The 21,369-nt window shown below is 38.4% G+C and overlaps 1 protein-coding gene across 1 annotated transcript in view; it reads right to left on the bottom strand.

Annotated features, from left to right (window-relative positions):
* Window positions 1-21,369, bottom strand: part of JAKMIP2 (janus kinase and microtubule interacting protein 2) — a 62,034-nt gene that overhangs the window by 20,500 nt on the left and 20,165 nt on the right. The window contains exons 7-17 of the mRNA XM_057748102.1: window positions 19,544-19,600; window positions 18,517-18,636; window positions 17,431-17,559; window positions 14,970-15,053; window positions 14,224-14,286; window positions 11,644-11,742; window positions 10,374-10,472; window positions 8,627-8,680; window positions 7,457-7,522; window positions 3,544-3,612; window positions 744-821 (exon numbers count right to left, since the gene is read on the bottom strand). Of these exons, the coding sequence (XP_057604085.1) occupies window positions 744-821; window positions 3,544-3,612; window positions 7,457-7,522; window positions 8,627-8,680; window positions 10,374-10,472; window positions 11,644-11,742; window positions 14,224-14,286; window positions 14,970-15,053; window positions 17,431-17,559; window positions 18,517-18,636; window positions 19,544-19,600 (918 nt within the window). The remainder of the gene's footprint in view (window positions 1-743; window positions 822-3,543; window positions 3,613-7,456; window positions 7,523-8,626; window positions 8,681-10,373; window positions 10,473-11,643; window positions 11,743-14,223; window positions 14,287-14,969; window positions 15,054-17,430; window positions 17,560-18,516; window positions 18,637-19,543; window positions 19,601-21,369) is intronic.

Raw genomic sequence — 21,369 nt, 5'->3', positions numbered from 1 at the left:
TTTACAAGGGGGGTGGGGGTGGGGCAGGTGGTGTCCACACAGAGAGAAGAAATGCAAGCTGTAGTCCAGTATTAGGAATGATGCTTTATGAATTTGGCATAGGCGAGTGGATCAAATGTGCTTCTCAGCACAATCTTTTGGAGGACAGAAAAAGGCACAGCCCATTTCCCCATACGTCTTACTCATTGTGGCTAGATTATGGCAGTTAAGGCCACAAATGTCTGGAGTCAGATCTAAACACTACCTACTACTTACCAAGCTGGGCTAACGTCTTTCTCTCTCTAAGCCTTCATTTTCTCATATGTAATATAGAAATAATAAAATTCCCTATATCTCATAGGGTTGTTGTGAGAAATAAATTAATTAAAAATATGTATCACATTAAATACATTATTATTCTACCCCTAGATTAGGCTCCCCAACAATCAGATTTGATTTAATAAAATTCCTCTTTAATCTACACTGCCATCCAATCTGTCTTTCATCTAAATATTATTTAACAGCAAAATTCAAATTTTTAAAAATGAAGTCTAATGAAATATTTATTAACTATTATAAGAGTACTGTAACAGCAAAGAGCTAGAGATATATTTGTTCTAAAATGAGAACTGGAAACCAATGAATAAATGAGCTGCATGTTGTGGTCTATTCAAATACATGACATGACAAATTACACAGGAGCTTTACTCCAGAGCATGTAATCGTAAACACTCAAGAGTGTCTCGAATGGTTGTTCTACCTACCATATATGCTTGGTCGAGAGCTTGTTTCCTGTAGTCTAATTCTTCCTCCAGGTAGCCTTTGATTTTGCAGAACTGTTCCTAGAAAATAGGGCCACATTAATAAAGTCAGCTCAGTTAACAAGAAAGTGATATATAAATTGTATTGATTAATGTTTTCTCTAATTCCACTGTAAGACAAATCACTAGTATTTATAGGGTCAGAGATCTTGTCTTTTAGGGAAATAGTTCAACTTTTATAGTTTCACACAGGGAATGTAAAAATCAATGGAAAGAAGCATAAAATATATAACAAACAATCCACATGGAATGTCTCAAAGGATTTTTATATCAATTTAAGATATGTCATCAAGGACAGATTTTTTGTTTGTGTTTTGGCTGTACTGCACCACGATGACCTGACCAGAGATCGAACACGCACCCCCTGCAGTGGAAGCTCGGAGTCTTAACCACTGGACTGCCAGGGAATTCCCTAAGGATGGATTTTTGACAAGAAATGCTATAAAGCTAATAAGTATATCTGTGTAAATACACTGTGATAGTATATTTTCGTAAGAATGTTATAAAATGTAATCGGGCAGAGTTGTATAATAAAAACTTAATTTATTCAAACATCTGTGTATCATTAGCAAACACAAAGGCAGATAATAATTAGAGCGTGGGGGCGATTCCACCCACAGTGCCACTTAATGTGTGCGTGTCTCTGCTCTTGCTGCAAAGCTGGGGTGAGCTGGGAGATGTAAATCTGATGTCCCCTTGCTTGTCCTCAGTTTCTGTGTGGTTCCCATATTGCGAGCATCTTGCCATTTGTATTAAAAAATATATCTTTGTGGATGCAGATACAGAGAATGGACTGGAGAACTCGAGGTATGGGAGGGGGCAGAGGGTGAAGGGGAAACTGAGACGAAGCGAGAGAGTAGCACAGACATATATATACTACCAACTGTAAAATAGTCAGTGGGAAGTTGTTGTATAACAAAGGGAGTCCAACTCGAGGATGGAAGATGCCTTAGAGGACTGGGGCGGGGAGGGTGGGGGAGACTCGAGGGGGGAGAGTCAAGGAAGGGAGGGAATACGGGGATATGTGTATAAAAACAGATGATTGAACCTGGTGTACCCCCCAAAAAATAAAAAAAATAAAAAAAAATAAAATTAAAAAAAACCAGATGATTGAACTTGGTGTACCCCCAAAAAAATAAAATTAAAAAAAATATATATATATATATCTTTGTATAGAATGTAGCCCCAAACACAAGTCAATTCTTTTTTGTATGCTTAACAAGGAACAAGGACCTCTTCCAACACTGAAGGTAAACCTGATTGCATCAACCTTTGAGAGGATATGTCTGCATGTAATTTTGCTGGTAACAGGCTGATTGCTTAATTAATATCGGTGCATTTAAAGAGTTCAAGGGTATTTTGAATATAAACAGATCTTGTTATATGTTTTGACTTTAGAGTCTAACCTGTTGGTAAAATGTAAGTCCTATGTAAAATATAAGCAAGTGATTTGTAAGCTGTCACATGCTATGTAAATTTAAGTTGTTGTTCTTATAATATAGGATTCCCTAACCTATAGGAATCACTGCCTGATTTTTAGTAATAATAATAACAGTAGTGACTACTGTTATAAAAGTCTATGTATTGCTGTAAGTTAATCATGACCAATTCCCAGGCTTGGGGATTTAGAAAAAAAAGTTAACTGTGGCAAAATACACCCAACATAAAATTTATAATCATAACCATTTTTAAGTAGTGTTAAGCATATTCACAGATAAGAAAGTTTCCCATAAAAAAGTTTCACAGAAACTTTCTTATCTTCAGTAGTGTTAAGTATATTTACAATGTTATGAGACCAAACTCCAGAAGTCTTTTCATCCTGCAAAACTGAAACTCTGTACCTATTAAACAATAACTTCCCATTTCCTCCTTTCAGCTCCTAACAACCATCATTTTGCTTTCTGTTTCTATGAATATGACTACTCCAGGTACCATACAGAAGGAGAATCACACAGGGTTTGTCTTGTTGTGACTGGCTTATTTCACTTAGCATAACATCCTCAAATTTCATCCATGTTGTAGCATGTGTCAGAATATGCTCACTCTTTAAAGGTTGAATGATATTCCATTGATGTATATACCATATTCATTCATCAAGACACTTGGGTTGCTTCCATGGTTAAGCTATAGAGAATAATGCTGCTTTGAATATGGGTGTACAAATTTCTCTTCAAGAGCCCACTTTCAATTATTTTGGGTATATTCCCAGAAGTGGTGTTGCTGTATCATACGGTAATTCTATTTTGAGTTTTTTGAGCAACCACTAACCACGCTGTTTCCCACAGCAGCTGCACCATTTTACATTCCCACCAACACTGCACACGGTTACAATTTCTCCACCTCTTCATCATCACTCGTTATTTTCTGTTTTTTTTTTCTTTTTTTTTTTGATGGTAGCCGTCTTAATGGGAGTGAGGTGGCTTGGGGATTTTTAATATCAAAGTTACACCCATCACTTCTGTAAATATAGTGGAAAAATTATTTAGCCTAAGAAAAAAAAACACCTAACTGGATTTTCTTCAGCTTTAGTTTTAGAAATACTACAAAATTACAACATGATATTTCTGGAGAATATAACTTGAAATTGTGGGGTCCTTCTGGCCATTCTGTTCCACAGTCTATACACAAAATAATGGCAAGGCTACAAACTTCCATCTGTGCCAGATAAAAATGCTAGAAAACAGCTTTTTTCTATTTGTCTTGTCCATTTTCCTTTGTTTTCTGATATCTCATTTTTACTCACCATGTCACTTTCCAATTCCATCATTTTCTGGTGCAGGGCAGCCTCTGCTCCTTCAATTTGCTGGATCCACTAAGGGGTAAACCAGACACAAGTGTTTGACGTGATTGCTCGATATGGTGTAAATGGTGCTGCCTCCTGAGATGCTTGGTCTCTTCCCTTACATCTCAGGAAGCAGAATAGGAACTGAAGTGAAAACCTGGTGCATTTTCTCTCTTGGCTCAGGGACAAGTTTATAATTTTCCACTCATTCACTCCTTCATTATTCATTCAACGAAAACCTTCATTGGTGTCTACCATGTGTCACACAATGTGCTAGGTACCAAGGCTGTGATGGTGAATAAGACCAACACATGTTTTGCCCTCATCCCTCATTGCAGGACACCATGGGAGGCTTTCTTGGAAATGATAATCGCACTGGTGTGTAAAGAATGAGTCAGTGATGACTAGGCAAAAGTGAGGGGCAAGTTCCAAACAGAAGCCATGTCTAATTCTCCACGATTGGAGGGAGCATTATAAAAGAAAGAAGGCCAGGTGAGACGGGAGAAACGGCATTTTCTCAGCATCTGCAACTGATTACAGCTAAATGTTGAAGAATCATTTTTGTTGAGTGGAGACAAATTTTAAATCACATAGAAAGAACTTATCTTTCCTAACACTTAGAATACGTCGTTCTGTTAGATGGCATTGATAGCACTGATCAACACCCTGGCTGAATTTTGACTTTGAATGATATAGTGTGAGCTACCATATATGTGGTTTCAGAGAATAAACTGTTATAACGGGTCTCCGCCAAGTTAACCATCAGTTTATCCCTCAGGGAGGCAACTGGGCAAAGTAATTACGTGTGTGGGTCCTAGAAGCCAACTACCTTGGGTCGAATCCCCATTCTAGCTTTTCATGGCTGTATGGCCCAGTTTCTCTAAGCTTCAACGTTCTTATCTGTGAAATGGGACTAATGATAATGTGACGATTGAAGGACATAATTAACCTAAGGCCCTACTGACCGTGTATTGCACGTCCTAGGTACCCAATACATTCTACTTTTGGGTTAGCATTCATTTTTGTACTTCCACACTGCTAAAAATTTGCCTCACTACCAGCTATTTCTTTTCAGTTTGTGATAAATTATGTGGTGTACTAAGCATTTTTCTATATACTTACTAAATCCTTGCTAGTCACAAGGGGCCGGCATATCCAACAGCCCCTTGGCTATAAGGAGCACAGGGAAAGAAAAAAGGCCCTGGAGACTGGAGAGGTGCCAATTTCTCGGCTCTTGTACATACACACGGCTTCCCTCATGAAACAAATTTCAGTCCAAAGTCATGGGTTTCCTGTAAACAGCCTCATATTGCAACTGTGTATCATCAAGCTTTCTTAAAAAGTTTCCTCTCACTGGCCACCCATTTGCCACTGAGAAACGCATTCTCTTGTCCACCATGTTTTTAAGAGAAACGCATTCTCTTGTCCACCATGTTTTTAAGAGAACGGTGGAGTGAATTAGTCTGGTGGTGGGCTTTAGCTATAGATTTGTAGGCTGGCTCCTGAGCCTGACTACATGGATGACACAGGATGAGGAATGAATAGCCCAGGCCTCAGTTTTCTCAGGGATAAAATGAAAATAGTGGATGAATATAGGCTGGTTGGGAGGCACGACCAGATAACTCACAGACAGTATTTCGTACAGTCCCTGGTCCACAACGTGTCCTCACATAAGGTCACTGCTCTTATTATTTTTCATACAAAGTCACAACAGGATTTCCTTGTCGGAAATTTGTCTAGGCTCAACCTCTGGCTAAAGGTCACACTCTCAGAGGGTAGAGAGCTAATTCAAATGTGTGGTCTCAGGAAGTTCAAGGTTGATATTTACAATCACTTGGAGGTAGAAATGTTTGTGAATACCAAACACAGGGTGGGGGAGGGACTTTAGCTTATGAATTGCAAAGATTTGCACAAAAGGCAATTGCACAGACCATGAGCATTTTAAGGACAGGCTTGTGCCTTATTCAGCTGGTTCCTCACTTTCAATCACAGTGCTAAGCACATAGGCATCATCCCTTGATTGTTTGATCCGAACCCCTCACATCTGCCTTGCAAAGGAGGTGAGTGGCGGCACGAGCTAATACGCCGAAGCTTTACTAGACCAGCTCCTGTGTGCTACAGGGTACTTTCTGCTTTTAGTAGGAAGCTTGAAGGGAAGCTTGCAATAAAGAATCACAGCCCTTCATCACTCCAACTGGATGAGATGTTCTGGTGTTAAAAACTAGGAAAACAAAGAGTGAACAACAGAATCCAAGAGTTTCCCTCGTGGAACTTAGAGTTGAGTGAACAACAGAAAAAAAAAGGGTGTATACAGTTGTTAAAAGCCATGGTAGCAGAAGCACAGGATAGAGAGAGAAAACCTAACCAGGCTTGGGTGAGTAGGAAGTCTTTCCCACGTATGAGAGGGTCTAATGATTAAGATTTAGCCAGACAAAGGTAGAAAGGGAAGAAGAGAAAATCTAGACGAAAGGGACAGTGTGAAGGACCACGGGATGAAAGTATGTAGAGGTAGTTAGAGACAGAGACGGATGAGAGAGAGAGAGAAGGGAGGGGAGGGGAGGGGAGAGAGGATCTGTGCAGGGCTCGACCTTGGCTTGTGACCAAGGAAGGAAGTGGGGCGCTGGAGACATAGGTAAGGGCCAGCTCCCGGGGGCCCTCTTGCCAAGTTCTGGATTCTGAACCTATGTTAGGGACAATGTGGTGCTATTAATTTGCTTGCAAGAGGAGAGGGAAAGCGATAAGGTCTGTTATTAAATTGTGAAGGGAGGAAGTTTTTTAAAGAGCAAATCCCAGATATTTCACATGAAATACTTCAGTATGTGTCCCTAACACTTAAGGTCTTAAAAAAAAAAAAAAAACCACACACATAACCACAAGGCCATTTCCACACTTTGCAAAATTAACATTAATTCCTTTTGTCATCTGATACCTGGTCCATATTAAAATTTCCCCAGTTGTTAGCCAAAAATATCCTTTTTTTCACACTTGGTTTGCTTGAATCAGGATGCAAAAAAGGGTCATTTCAATATTTCTTAAGGACCTTTTTATTTTATAGCAATGCTTCCCTCTCCCTCTGCCATTTTTTTCTTTATGTCATTGTTTTGTTTGAGTAACTTAACTGGGTCATTTGACCAGTGGAATTCCCTCATTTCTGAATGGAGCAAGGTGAATGCTTGCTCATGGTTTCATTTAATTTATAACATGCTTTTTTATGCATTTAGGAATTAAAAAAGCATCTCAAGGAACTTATACTAAAGTTCTCACTTTATCCAACCGTGTGCACATGACTTTCAACTATGTGCCGATTCTCAAGGTGCCCTGAATACAGTCAGTTACCAATCCTCTTCACTTGGCTCTTTCCTTTTTTCCTCTCTCTTTCTTTTCCCAGGTTTAGACACAAGGGGGCAAGCGAATGCTCAGTGTTGCTCTTCTGACAGTCCCCAGGTTGGGCTTTCTGAATGAGGCTGCAGGGAGCCACCACCAAGTTATAGAATCAGTTGGAATAACTGGTGTGTACACACCCAAGGAAAAGCCCATAGGAAGGGCCATGCTCCAATTTACCACCGCTTAACAAAACCCTGCTTTATTGGTTTCCCAGCTTGGTAAGGACGGCTTAAGTAATGTAATCCAGGTTTTGCATTTTTACAAAATTATATTTTTAAGAGACTTCAAAGCAAGAGTTATCCATCCACCCTACATCAGTGTGTACACTCTTCTTTTGTGTGTTCTCATTCTATCTGGGTTACATCACCCTGAAGAATAAAATATTTATTAGGTATTCAGTAATGCAAAATCATGTGCAAAGACAATGTCCTTCACCCCTAGGTGTTAAGTCAGACACGGAGATGGTTTGAATGTTAGTACGATTTATTACCTTTTCTGCCAGGGACAGCACAGTGCTGGCCTGAATTATAGCCACTTGCTCTTCATTTCTTAAATTCTGTTGGGGGAGGGGGAGAAGAAAGAAAATAAGCTGAAAACACTTTTGACATTTACACTATCAGAAAATACTGCCTAACTTGCCTGCCACATGAGCATGCGTGGAACACTCAAGCATGGCGTATTCTATTTAGTAATAACTCTTAACAAAGAGTTCATTCAAAACCCATAAAATTACATTAAATGTGATGTTTTTATATCTCTCTAGCACTGACTTGATTTTATGTTTCACTATAAGCATGCTTCATTAATAGTCATAAGGAAAGCAGAAACCAAAATGAAATAGAGTAATTTCTTCATAGCCGTTTGATGTGATTTAATTGACTTTGTTCTCTCCTTTGATAATTTTTCAAGGGAAAAAAATAGCGTGACTGCTTCAACCTACATGCATCATTCATCTAGTCTCTCAATGAAGGGTCCTCCTGCTGAATTAATATGCCTTGACCCTGTCTGGAAGGTGTTTTTAGAAAGAAAAGGGACTATAGTTTCCTAGCGCATTTTATGGGGCTGCCACCAACCCTACTATTTAGCAGCATTTGCAACTGCATGACTGATTAATTTCACGCCGGATGCCTCCCAGCAACAGCCAGAAGGTAATTAGCTTTAATCACCGCAGATGTGGTCGGCATTCAAACCTGAAACCAGCGCAGGAAAAGAACCTTACCAGTTCCCACTTCTGACACTACCTTCCAGAGATCCTTACAATCCCTCAGCTGAGTAGTTTGATAAATTTGTTGATTCTCTTCCAGAAGCTGCCTAAGTGAACCTGCTGTCTCACTGGCTTTTATTTTTTGAATTTTTTTTCTATCTATGTCTATTTACTTAATTGAACTATAGTTGATTTACGATGTTGTGTTAGTTTCAGGTGTACAGCACAGAGATTTAGTTTATATATATATATAAAAATATATATTATATATATACGTGTATATATGTGTGTGTATATATATATTCTTTTTCAGATTGTTTCCCCTTATAGGTTATTACAAAATATTGAGTATAGTTCCCTTCACTTGCTATTATTTTACATGTAATGTATTGGCAAGTATTTCTCACTTCTCTTCAGACAAATTCATATCTTTACTGCACTTAAGTCATTACTTACCCCATTATCACCCAAGATATCAAGCTGCTTTATAAGATCAGGGATGTTCACATCCTGCAAAAGAAGATACATTCAAGTCAAAGACACAGGAGTGGCTTACCATCGCATCAGTGCCTGAACCTTAAGTTACAGAGGACATTTTGAGACCTGTACTTCCTTATGTTGTTTTTTCAATCAGGCACAGCTGGTTTTACGTTTCCACTCTGCTTCTTATAAGCTGTGTGAACCTGGGAAAACTACTTAACAATGTATTCTCAGTTTCACCAATTGCAAAATGGAGATAATAAATACCTCCTTCATAGGCTGATTTGGGGATAAAGAAATTGTATATAAAAGTGTCTAGGATGTATTAAGGACTCGGGATTTGCTCCATAACTTTTTTCCTTATAATTGTTGAAAATTTGTTTCGACTGTGTTAGATTTCAAGTATAAAGTAACAGGAAATAAATTTAAATAACCAACCAATTTCATTCTAATTAATGGAATTCTGACCTGGTTGAGATTTTGACTGCCACATAGAAAACTACAGTGCAGTTTCATTTTTTAAGTGGTTAGCATTAAGTCCATCCTATAGAAAACAGCTGATTTTTATTATATTCCCTGAGTCAGTTTGAAGCAGATGAACTCCATTTAAAAGAGTTCCCTTGGATATAAACTACATACACTGGATTAGGTTTAGATAAATTGGATTTATCTAAAAACAAAACATGTAAGGAAAAGACAAAGTAAAGTGCATCTCATTTAATTAGAGTGGAATCAAAAAACTGCTTCGGTTTACAAATTTTCATACAGCCCAGGAAGGCCAGAAGTTTAAATAACGAGAGTGGTCTAAGATGGAAGTCAAGGAAGCACAATTTTCAACTTAATTTCCCCCCCATTAGTACCACTTTCCCCTCTTATTCAGGTTCAGATAACAGTACAGCAGGTCCCTACTGCCAGGAATACAAAAATCTAGCTCCATCTCAGAGGTAGATAGAAGCCAACTAAAGCAAGTATATTTGGCAGCTCAGAGTGGGAGCAGGAAGGGCCATGCAGAAGGTAAAGGAGAGACCAGGAAGAGTGGGAGGCTTCCGAGCCTTACGTCTGGAATATAGCCACTATGTGATTCTGCTACCTATTTTCCAGGAGATGGAGCCACCTCCACTCGACCTTAATATTTAAAATGTATTCCAATATCACTAAAGATAAAATTATATTTTGTCTAAGTGAGCAATATGTTATAATCCCTAAGCCCTTCCAGAAGTGAAATCCTCCCTAAAACACCCATATTAAAAGAGATGGTGGGCAAGATTATTCCTAGGTTTCTTCTAAATTCCAAGATGTTGAATTCCATAGCAATTAGAACAGCACAACAAAGGGACTCAACAAATACCTTCTTATCTGGCATCCTTGAAATATGTTTCTTCAAATGTTGAATTTATTTAATATTTCCTCTATATAATCAAGGGTAATTATCTTAATAAATATTTTGATTCTGTATCACTCTATGTGACTGTTCTAAATAACCATGGCTTCCTATTTTTTTGTTTTTGTTTTTTTTGCTGTTACCATTCATAGAACTGTCACACATTTATTTTGTGTACGTTCTGTTGATTTTCCCATAGGTGTGACTATTTTCATTTCCTACATAGTTTGTATCAAAATGACATCCAGTGACTGAAAGACAAAACAGTCACAAACAACCTCTCCTTCTCCAATTCCCAATTTTTCTACTGTCTACAACATACACAAGGAAACATCTGCCTACCTTGACACCTTCTTTCATACAGTAGATCTGTAGAGCACTCACACCATCTGAGAATGGGTGAATTTGCAGATTAAATGGAGGAGATCGTCTCTCTCTTTCCTTGAAATACAGTGAAGAATATATGGGAATTAAAAAGAAAAAGCAACAACTGATTAATCAGTAAACCAGTTGTCAGTGTTCTCTCTTTATGCTATTTCAGCAGCTTATCAATATGCCATTTGGCAAAAAAGAAAAAAAAAATGAACTCAAGATGTTCATGCTTGAATTTGATGGAAAAAGAACTGATTAGTCAACTAAGAGGTGTGGGAGAAGAATTTATCACGGTGTCATCCAGTTTCGCAAATTTTTTGAGCAGGGAAATGTGGGAAGTGGAGTTCCACTTTAAACTATATGAATATTTAGAGCTTTCAGGTGTCACAAAGAATGTTCTTCTGACCATGAAGTTTTATGGCAGTTTATGGCCTTTTGCCTATTCAAGCTGCTCAAGCTTTATGAGTAAGATACGTGGGCTACCAAAGATGACAACTCTTCCTCACTGAAGCATACCAACTGCCAGCTCTATCCAAATGTGAAATAATCTCAAGAAGAAACTGTTGGCAAAACAGCAAAGAAATCAAATGGGAAATTTTCCTATCCTTTACATATCAGCGTATGTTCATCCAGACCCTAAGCCAGATTCTGCGTGATACAATCAAAATCTGATTTGATTGATATGTTTTACTTAAAAACAAAGACTCTGCAACTTGGTCAGGTTAACCAAAGTTACTTCCTGAAACAAATGACCTTGCTTGTTAGCCTTTTGCATAATGCATTACAGAATAAAAAATTTACTTACAAATTCAAGGGTCTACCAATAAAACTTTCATAGATAGTACCTTTTGAAATATAACTCTTGAAGTCACATTTTTCTGAGTCAGAATTCAGTGAAGGGTGGAAATGATTATTTAAAAGCAATGAAATATTGATGAAGTTTGAAATCTATTCAAATTATTTTAAAATTATTCATTAGTCTTGTCCATGAAGGCAATAGTGTTGTAAAGTACAGCATCTGAGCAGACAATTCTGAGTTGCATCAGTGCTCCACCACTCACTAGTCATAGCACTTGGGCAAGTTATTTAGCCTCAGTGGCCTCACCTATCAAATCTTGGTTGTGGTTGTGAGGTCCAATGAGAGTATGTATCTGAAATGCTTAACTTAGCACCTCACACAAAGAATGGGCTCAGTGCACGTTAATTGTCATGATTATTTTTATTATCATCATTTCCTTACTTCTAGCTCTAGGTTTCGAAACTCCAGCAGCTCATTCTGGTCTCTGGCATCCTGTAGTTCCTGTTGGAGCCGGTGATTTTCTGCCTCTTGTTTTTCTATCTAATAAAGTAAATCCTCAAGTTAGGTGGACATTGCGAAAAGCATCTACAACTTTGCAAAGCAAGCATGGACAGCATTCATTTACTCGGTGAATAAATCATCTAGACCAGGAAAAAAGTCCCAAGTAGATGTGAATAAAATAAATCTTTTGGCTTTCCTTCTAGTTTTTTGGGTCATAGAGGAAAATGCTAGAGGATATCTCTATTCATTGAGATAAAGTCTAGTGACCCTGTGAACAGTGAATCTGTCCCTTGCTGTTAGAGGCAGTGTCTAAGAACTAGATTTAATGGTGCAAATAATGGTCACCGACACCTCTCATTTCTGGAGGTATCTCTGATCCTATACAAAAATTTGTTGAATTCCAGTTACCTGCAGAATAAAGTCAAAGTCCTCAATATGAAATTCAAAAACCTTAATAATCTGCTCGCCAGATTTAGGTGTTATCACTGTCATGTCTACACACACACACAGATACATACACACACACACAAACTCACATGTGATCACATACACTTGAACCTAGAAACCCAGATCTACCCTCTGTTCTGATTACTCCAGGAGCTCTATGTTCACCTCTGCCTGAAAAGGGCTCCCCCATTTCCTTTTCTACATGAGGAAATCCTACACTTCCTTGACATCTACCATAAGAGGCTTCCCCTGGCTCCTCAATCCAAACTGACAATCTCCCTTCTATTTTCCCATAGGGCTTTGCTGTAGGACATCTAGTACAACCTGATGAAACATGGAATTAAATTAGTTGTGTATAAATCTTCCTTGCCCTGTACACTGGGCCCACGTCTACAAGGGATCAGAACATTTTCATGATCTGCAATGGGTTTGGGGCTGCCTTCGCTATTAGCTGTGTGGGTGGGTCTTCTGTACAGTAACTGCTTAAAATCTTGAATTTAGAAATAAAAAAATCAGAGACTTTTTAATGTAGGTTGAATCTTACTTTCTCAAGGATAAGTACTTGAAGCAGAATGTTTAGCTTTACTGTCTCTTTGGTTTTCTTTTACTCTTAGAAGCCTGTGCCCCCAAATTTCCCTTTTAGCCCAAAGAAATCAAGACTAAAGAAAATCAGAAAGAAGACATAATGGGAGTTATGTTTTTAGATGATAAACAAGAGTAGTAATGCTTATTACTAGGCATCTCGGAGACTACTAAAAGCCTCTTTTTCTCATAGCCTCCTGATATAGAAAACTTATAGAAAAAACTAAGATGGGGGAAAGTGAGATACTACGTGACATTAATTTATGTAGTCAAGTACCTTACACTAGATTTTTGTGGTCTAGTAAACTTCCGAAAGTTTTTAGAAGTTGACTATTTCCTAGAATCTTGGATTGAGATTGGAGGTGGGATATCTGGGGAGATTCCTGGGTCTGGTGGTTTGCACTAGCCATTATATCAGTGGTTCACAGGTGGCTGTGATTCATAGACCAGGGCCAGTGTCCATAAAATTTCTTTATAGGAACCCTTAACCTTTCTGAGAGTACCAGTCTTCAATCCTGGGATACCCTCCTCCCTTCTATACATCAGTTCTGTCTCTCATCATGTAGAAAGTGAGACAGGACCAAAGGGGAGGGAGGATAACCAACTTCTTTCCCTTTCCATGCTTATCAGGGTGGTGTGGTTAATTTTTGTTACTTGTTAAGGCTCGTGAATATTGGTAGAAACAATCCTTAAATAATTTCTACATAACTCTACATGACCCTACAGAGTGATTTCCCTTATTCAAATGGGCTTTCAAATTCTCTTTTTGTTAAGAATAATATAATTTTGTAAATGTTTCATATCATCAAAAGGAAACACCAAAGGAAAAGCCACATTTGAACTTAAAATGATCTCTGTTTCATTTCACTGCCCCTAATCAAAAACCTATGTTCAGCTAACCCAAATTAATTCCATCTATTGGGCCGAAACCATGCCTTTGCATCTTGATTTGTTGACCAACCTCCTGGACACGCTCTTTGGTGCTTTGGGTGCATCTTTTGAAATGTTCTTTCATAAAAAATAAACAAGCAGCCAAGATTAGCCAAAAATTAACAGTGAGAACACAGTCTACACTAGGTTGCAGCATGTCTTGGAGTCACTTCCTTGCACAAAACAACAAGTCCTATTCATAAGGTGCTGTTGTAGATGGACAACCACATAGGATGTGTGCACGTGTGGGTGTATATATACATATATGTGCAGTACATATACAGTATATATATATATGGGCAACAAATCAATAGGTTTCAGGGATCACATCCTTTCAAGTCGGCACAATGCCCAGCGCAGAGCCATGCACACCATGTGCCACTCAACTGATGGTGATGGCGGTGACAGAGATGCAGTCGGGCACGCAGCAGAGGTGAGCACAGCGCCGGAAAAGCCTCCCCGTCCCCTAGCCCCTGTGCCACTCCTGAGAGGACCCCCTGCTGCTCCTGGATCTCTCATCAGTTTCTCCTCTGCCCCACGAGGGTGTTGCGCCCCACATACCTTTTCTAAAAGCTCCTGGTTTCTCTTAATGAAAAGTTGTTTATCTTCTACCCAGTGTGAATCCTGTTTGACAAAGAATATCGCGCAGTCAGCATTTCAGAGTGGCACGAAAGAGCACGTGTCGTCAAACCACTTTGCCAGAGCTGTCTTCTCTCCACCCGGTTTGTTTGCCTGCCAACGGCTGGTAAATGACACCCACCCCGGCCAGCTCCTTATTCCAAGACGTTGGGGCCAAAGTTGCCAGGAAAATTTAACCCCCTTTTCATTGTCACTCACTATCCCTATCTTTCTCAGTCTGAATAATCCAGGACCAGCCTTCTGGGGACTCAGAAGTGACCACACAGGCAAAAAGTGAAAAGGGTCAGAATGCACACAGGCTAGATACATATGGATGGAAAACATTAAAATGCAGAACCATAAATGTAGCATAGAGGCAAAGAATGCAGCTTGAGGGGCGGGTCTTGGTCTTAGCAGCTCATGACCACTCTAGGCTATGTGTACAGGGCTCCTCTTCCTCTGGCATTCTCTCTCTTGCCCAACCTCATTCGCTGCTGTAGCTGGGTTCACACTCTGGCCAGCAAAACACCAGGGACAGAAACAGAGAGTTGAACATTCTGACACAGTCTGAGAAAGGTCACTGTGGAGAGCCAAGCCGTGTCCTGGATGGGCCCATGCACAGGGTGATCTAGAGGAAGGTCGGATTGAATTGTCTGCATCTGCAGAAGTGAGAGCGACCAAATGCCTACCTGCCCTTTCTGAGCCAAGGTCGCTTCCAGATCTTCAATTTTGGCTTTATACCTTAGCACCTCTGCCTGGAGTTGTTCTTGAGCCTGGTGAAATCAAAATTCCAAAACTCAATAAGTAAAACGGTAACTCAACATTTTTCTTCCCCTCATGTTCCTTGATTAGAACTCAACAAGTGAGGGGAAAAAAAGAATTTTCTATCACCAAAGAATCTTTTCAATCTATTTTTACAATCTAAATTCTCTGCATATAACTTTCAGTGTCTCTCCTTACCATCAGGTTAAAATTCAAACTGTTTAGGTTGGGATTCCAGAACTTCTATTTCCAATCTTTTCCCACCACTCATCAATGCAGGGTCCATCCCTTACCTGCTGGTGACCTCCTTGTTTCCTAAATATGCCTTGTACCCCTCTGCTTCTCTCTTTACTTGAAAGAGTTCCCCTTCTGGAAAGCCTCTTCCCATTCTGCCCCCCCAACCCTTCCACGCTTTCAAAGCCAACTTTGTGCCCTATATTTAAATCTAAATCCAAATCTATGTAACCTATGTATGTATGCGTGTATTGTGTGTGTACAGGTGCGTGCACACGTGTGCACATCAGCAGTTTGGGACACAGATTTGTATGGAACAACCTTATTTCATTTAGTCTAGTAATTTTTTAGATTCTCTTGCATTCTCTCTTTATATGATCCTACTTTCTGTGCAAAATAGTTTTTTTGTTTTGTTTTCTGGTCATACACAGTTTTTTCTTGTCTTACCATCTGGATAGGTTCTTCGGTGCAAAAGTTGAATGGAATCAGTGATGGTAAGTATCCTTTTCTTTTTATTCACTGTGAGGAGAATATTTCTTTGAACTGTTAAATATTATATTTGTCTTTACCAGGTCAAAAAATTCCAAGCTTAGTTTGATAAGAATTATTTTAACTCTGAATGGGTATTGAGTATAATGTATTTCTTTTTCTTGTATTGAAATGATTGTCTTCTGTTTTCATTGATATTTTTCATCTATATTAACTATTTCTGCATTTCTACTTTCTTTGAATTTACTACTCTTTTTAAAACATCTTGATTTGTTTTAGACTGTTTTGCTCAGAATGGTAAGTTTTCTTACTTTAATGGCCAAAAACAATGCTACATCTGTATTTTGATGGCAGAGTGACACTAGAGAAAGAGAACTGGTTTCTACGTCATCATCTCTCCAAAAAACAAGGCATATACTATTATTTTCATTGACCAATCCTATGCTGGTAAGAATGGGTGGTAACTGCTGATAAAGGAATCCGCAACTCGTAGGTATTAGCACATAGACATGAAAGCACACACACACATCCCTTGCTAATGACTGCTTACCTGCCCATTCCAAATCACAGTGGGTTTTTTTTTAATGTTTACTCTCTTATGTATGTGTGTGTATGTATGTATGCTACCATATAAAAATATATATCTATAATGTCTCTCCTTTCCCACCAACCAACTAACAGTAGTTCCTACAACCCTCAGTACACTGCAGACCCTCTACCTGGGGAGTAGGATAAAAATCACTGGATGGTCACACTCTTTCTTGCTCCATGTCAACCTATGAGGCAGTTATGGCATGGTGGTTATGCCTAAACTCAGAAGGACTAGGTTCATATCCTAGCTTTCATCTAAGCTACATATCCTAGTTTTAACCTAACTAAGCTGTATTTAACTTCTACGAAGCCTCTATTTCCTCTCCTGTAAAAAGGAGTTAATAATAGCATCTAACTCATAGAGTTATTTTAGGATTACATGAGATAATGTGTATGCAGTACTCAGCACAATGCTTGAAACACACCAAGGACTCAATAAATGTCAAGTATTAGTACTGCATGTAGTTTTTTAAAAAATAGACTTATGAGAGGTAGTTGCAGCATAATGGAAAAAACAACTGACCCAGTATGATGTGACTTGGAATCCCAGTTTTCCATTTATTAGCTGTGTGATCTTGGGCAATGCAATTAACCTCTCTGAACCTCAAATTCCTCTTTTATAAAATACCCACCTTAGGGGGCTGGCACAAGGGTTAAGGGACATATTGTCAATGATAATTCTCAGTAAGCTGTCAATGTAATGCTGTGCACTTATTTACTAAAAGGAACTGGCTAACCATTGCTTTTGGAAGATAAAAGTTTTTCTTTTCAAGCAAGAAACTAAAAAAAATGTATTAAAATTCAACATTGTCTAGCTCTGAAAATAAGTTTTCAAATAGCAAAAATAAGAACTATGTACTCAACTATCCTTAAAGGAACAAAAGCATCAATCTAGGCTGGTTCTAATGTCTCTAGATCCAAGGTTTGTTGACATAAAAGATGAAACAGTTCAAAAGCTGCAGTGGAGAGAAGGGTACAGAGAAAGCTATCCTACTGATACTTTTATGTCTGCAGTACTTTTATGCTGTGACTGTTGCAAGCCAATTCAGGGCACTCTCCCACATGTACACTAACCTTGGCTTCTCTTTCAGCATCAATGATGCCTCCAGTCTGCTCCTGCAGGAGGGCATACGCTCTTTGGAGAGCCTGGTATTCTTTTGTTAATTGTCGGAATCGTAGCTCAGATTCTTCAGCTGCTAAACTCTTGAGGTTAAAAAAAAAGCCAAAAAATAATTATATTATGTTCAGGTCCTGTGTCTAATGTGAAATACTAGCATTCATCAACTTTTCAAAGAGAAATGAAGGCTTGTGTAATATTGGATTCCATGTGATTTTATTCTTAATTTTAAAGTATGTGTATGGGCACAAATAGTGTAACACTTTCAAGATGCACATTGTAGAAATATTTAAGTATTTATCAATAAAAGAAGCATTTGCTTATTTATGCATTTCTGATTATTACCCGTTTGGGCTTGGATTACAGACAATTTTGGATCCAACTGAGAAAAACTTATAACCAGATTTTGGATCCATTTTTTTTTTTTTTTGGATCCAAATTTGAGGAGATAAGTTTTAGTCTCAGTTCCTTTCAATACATTCATATCTAACAACTTCTTCCCCAGATAAATTATAAAAACATAGTTTTACAGCTTTAGGTCTCAAACTTCAGAGCATAATACAATCATCAGGGAGTTTTGTGAAAAATGCAGATTTGGGGGTTCCACCCTCAAGATCCTGAGTCAGGAGTTGTATAGTCCAGGAACTTTCAGGGTAATTGAACCCCTAGATAGTTATGATGAAGGTGGCCTACGGAGCACACTTTGCTGAACACTGTCTTACACTTATTTAAAAGCTTGTTCTTCTAAGCTTGTTCTTTGGTTCACACCTTCTCTGGATGAAGAATTTGGGGAGTAATTTTATTTTGAAAGAAGTCTTCAAATTACAGAGCTGAACTTCAGAGAAGTTTCTACAAGGGCTACATAACACAGGTGAAGCTATTTTCCAAGGGGTAACAACGTCAAGCGCGGTCTCAACATCGGTCACTATTATGAGGTTATGTGCTGTTCACAAAGGAGATAAAAAGTGCAATGCTTTTTCTCCCCCTTCAAGGAAAGATGTGGCGACAATATCACAAAAGATGAGAGAAGGGAAAAAGCTTACTTCATCCAAGTCATCATCAGGAGTAGCTGGCGTTCGGTCTGTTCTAAATGAGGCCATGGATGATGTTTCTGAATCCATGGAGTCCTCATCGTAGCCAATAAATGGGTCTAAAACAGGCCTCTGATGGAGGGACAGTACATATTTACCAACAAAACTAACAGTGGAGAAAGTCAACATATTATTAAAGCATTGTCAACTGGCAAACATGCAAATGAACAGAGAAGACATAGATTCTTCAATGCTTCTTTGATGAAATAAACACATTAGGCATGAATCCAATACTTCCAATAAATGTTTGCCCTCTGGTATTTCAACTTCTGATATTTTGGAAGTAGATTCATTAATATCTGGCTCTCTTCATAAAAACATTGGATTCTCTTTTATATTACATGTTATACCATGATGATTTTATGTGATTTATTCTGTCCAGTATTTAAAATATAATCAAGGAATTCTGAAAGCCCAGGCATCTATGGGAAGGGGATTATCAAATCCTATCACCTAACTCCACATACAAATCAAATGATGCAATTGTTAAAAATGAAACACACTGACAAATTAAATAACAAAACTTTGTGAATTATAAGAGGCTATACAGATATCGGTGGACTGGCAATATCAACAATATTGCCCAAACGAATAATGAAAATATATTAATCAACTATCAGATGGGTATCAGATGCTAATATTATTTGCGGGAGACATAAATCATAAGTATCTCCTGCATGTGCTTGGAGTGTGACTTTCGTCAGATAACCCTTTCTACGTTAAACCGAGTGGCTTCGTCATTCAGAGAAACTCATGTTAAAGCAAACCCTTTCAGGTAAAAATCCACAGCACAATCATTTTTGGACTTCTGAGAACTGTCAAGAGAAGAGATTTTCTTCTGGCAGATAAACCCCAGGGTTTGCTGCCGTTCAGGAACATCTGATTAATCACATCTTTGCAAGAAGGTTCCTTGGCAAGCCTCACTTCTCTGGCTGTGTTTGTGTGTGGCAAAAGCCTGATAACCTAGTTTTCTCATTACCTTAATTGGCTTGGAACTTCTTCTCTGCTTTCTCCTACGAATGAGCTTTTCCCGGTCCTGGAAAACAGATGAAAGCCTTTTCAGATATTGAGTTGGTACATACTTCCCTATAGCGTTTTTTGTTTTTTCAAAGAAATAGTTGTTTTTCTCCTGCGACATTACATATTTCTATTTAAAGTAAGATTATGTTTCATAAATTTTGGGAACTTTGGGCTTGATACTTAAGTATTTTCAAAGGAAGAATATTCTACAACTCTTCCTGATAATCTATGTGGATTTGAGAGCCCCACAGTCAGGAAGTACACTGTGTTCCTAATTGGCATCCTTTGTTTTATACTTGCAATCAAGAACAAAATAGTCATTCATGTTCTCCCAAAGTACAATTCTTCATTTTTCTCAGATCCCAAATTATTTTCAATGTGTCGAAAAAAATATCATTTTACAATAAAGTAAAACATTCTTTTCGTTTAATCACTCAAAAGGCATAGAAAGCTCTCTTTTGACTATTCTTGGATCCGTGTTCTCACCCGCAGCCTCTGAAAATGGGAGCAGGGTAACTGCTTGGTTAGAATCATCTAGCCCGTTTTTTTTTTTTTTTTTGGTGGGGGGGGTCTTCATTAGAATGTTCTGGGAAACTCAAATAATATCTAGAAATAACAATTGATTTCTTAATTCATTCTTTTTGTGAAAGGAGATGTCCTGGGAATTTGGTGTCCATCTGCTAAGTACTCCATATACTTACCATAGAAATTAAAAAGCGGATGGAATAAGTGACACTTACATCTCCCTGAAAGTCTAGCAGACATGCCTCAACATGTCAAAATTCTATAAGCAACTTTTAGCTGAAATTCAGGATACTTAAAGCTAAGCAAATTCCTGGACTAGTGAATCTGTGAGAGTTATGAGTTATTAACGAAGTGGAAATGAAGTGAGAGGCGCAGAGCTTTGAAGGGCGTGTTTAAGAAATAATCTGGTTTAAACCAGTGGTGTTAACTTTTTTTATTTTTCACCTTCATAAATAAAAATAATTTGATCATGGCAACCTCCATACATCCAAAACTTAACATTTATACTCAGATGGTCCTCCTAATAGAGCATGGTGCATTATAACATACATTCAACACGGAAAATTTTAGAAGGGTGAACCAAGCATATTTATAAGCAGAATTTATAACCTTTTCTTCCCTCAATGGCAGAAAAATCCTCTTGCTCACCCTACTCTGGAGACTGCTGCCCGAAACTCCCCCATAACTAGTTCACCTCTGCAAGCCTTGGCTTGGTCCTGAAGTGACAGTGATCACAGATGTCATTCACAGAATAAAGACAGAGGCAAAGAGGAAAACCCAAATGCGTATATAGGTCTTAGTCCCAAGTTGTTGGTAACACAGGCTTCAGCCAGATGCAGATGTGAGTAACAACTGCTTTACCTACTTCAGCAGGTACTGAAGGCACAGTCAGAAGATCCGGACGGGAATTTCAGCTGTCATCGCATTATGATATTGCTATTCATTGGACAAATATTTATTAAACTACCACTATGTGCCAGACACTGAATCAGGTACTGGGAAACACGAGGCCTCTTGTCCTGTTATTGCAGGCAACATATTCAGTCTCTGAGCCTCAGAACCTTGATACTGGAAGGCAATTATAAGATACATCACACAATCCACCTACTCACATTATAATGCATTTGGGAATTCTTATAATGTGCTTTGCAGCTATTATTTGTGTTACCAAATTAGTAACAAAGGATTATAACTGAAAAGGTATAAAACAGTTAAATAATACAAAGTATTTTTGGAATAAAGTCTCTAGAACTTATTTAC

The sequence above is a fragment of the Hippopotamus amphibius genome, chromosome 1, assembly GCF_030028045.1.
Source record: "Hippopotamus amphibius kiboko isolate mHipAmp2 chromosome 1, mHipAmp2.hap2, whole genome shotgun sequence".
NCBI classification, from domain to species: Eukaryota; Metazoa; Chordata; class Mammalia; order Artiodactyla; family Hippopotamidae; genus Hippopotamus; species Hippopotamus amphibius.
The sequence above is the reverse complement of the archived record's forward strand: the minus strand, read 5'-3'. Positions and strand labels throughout refer to the sequence as shown.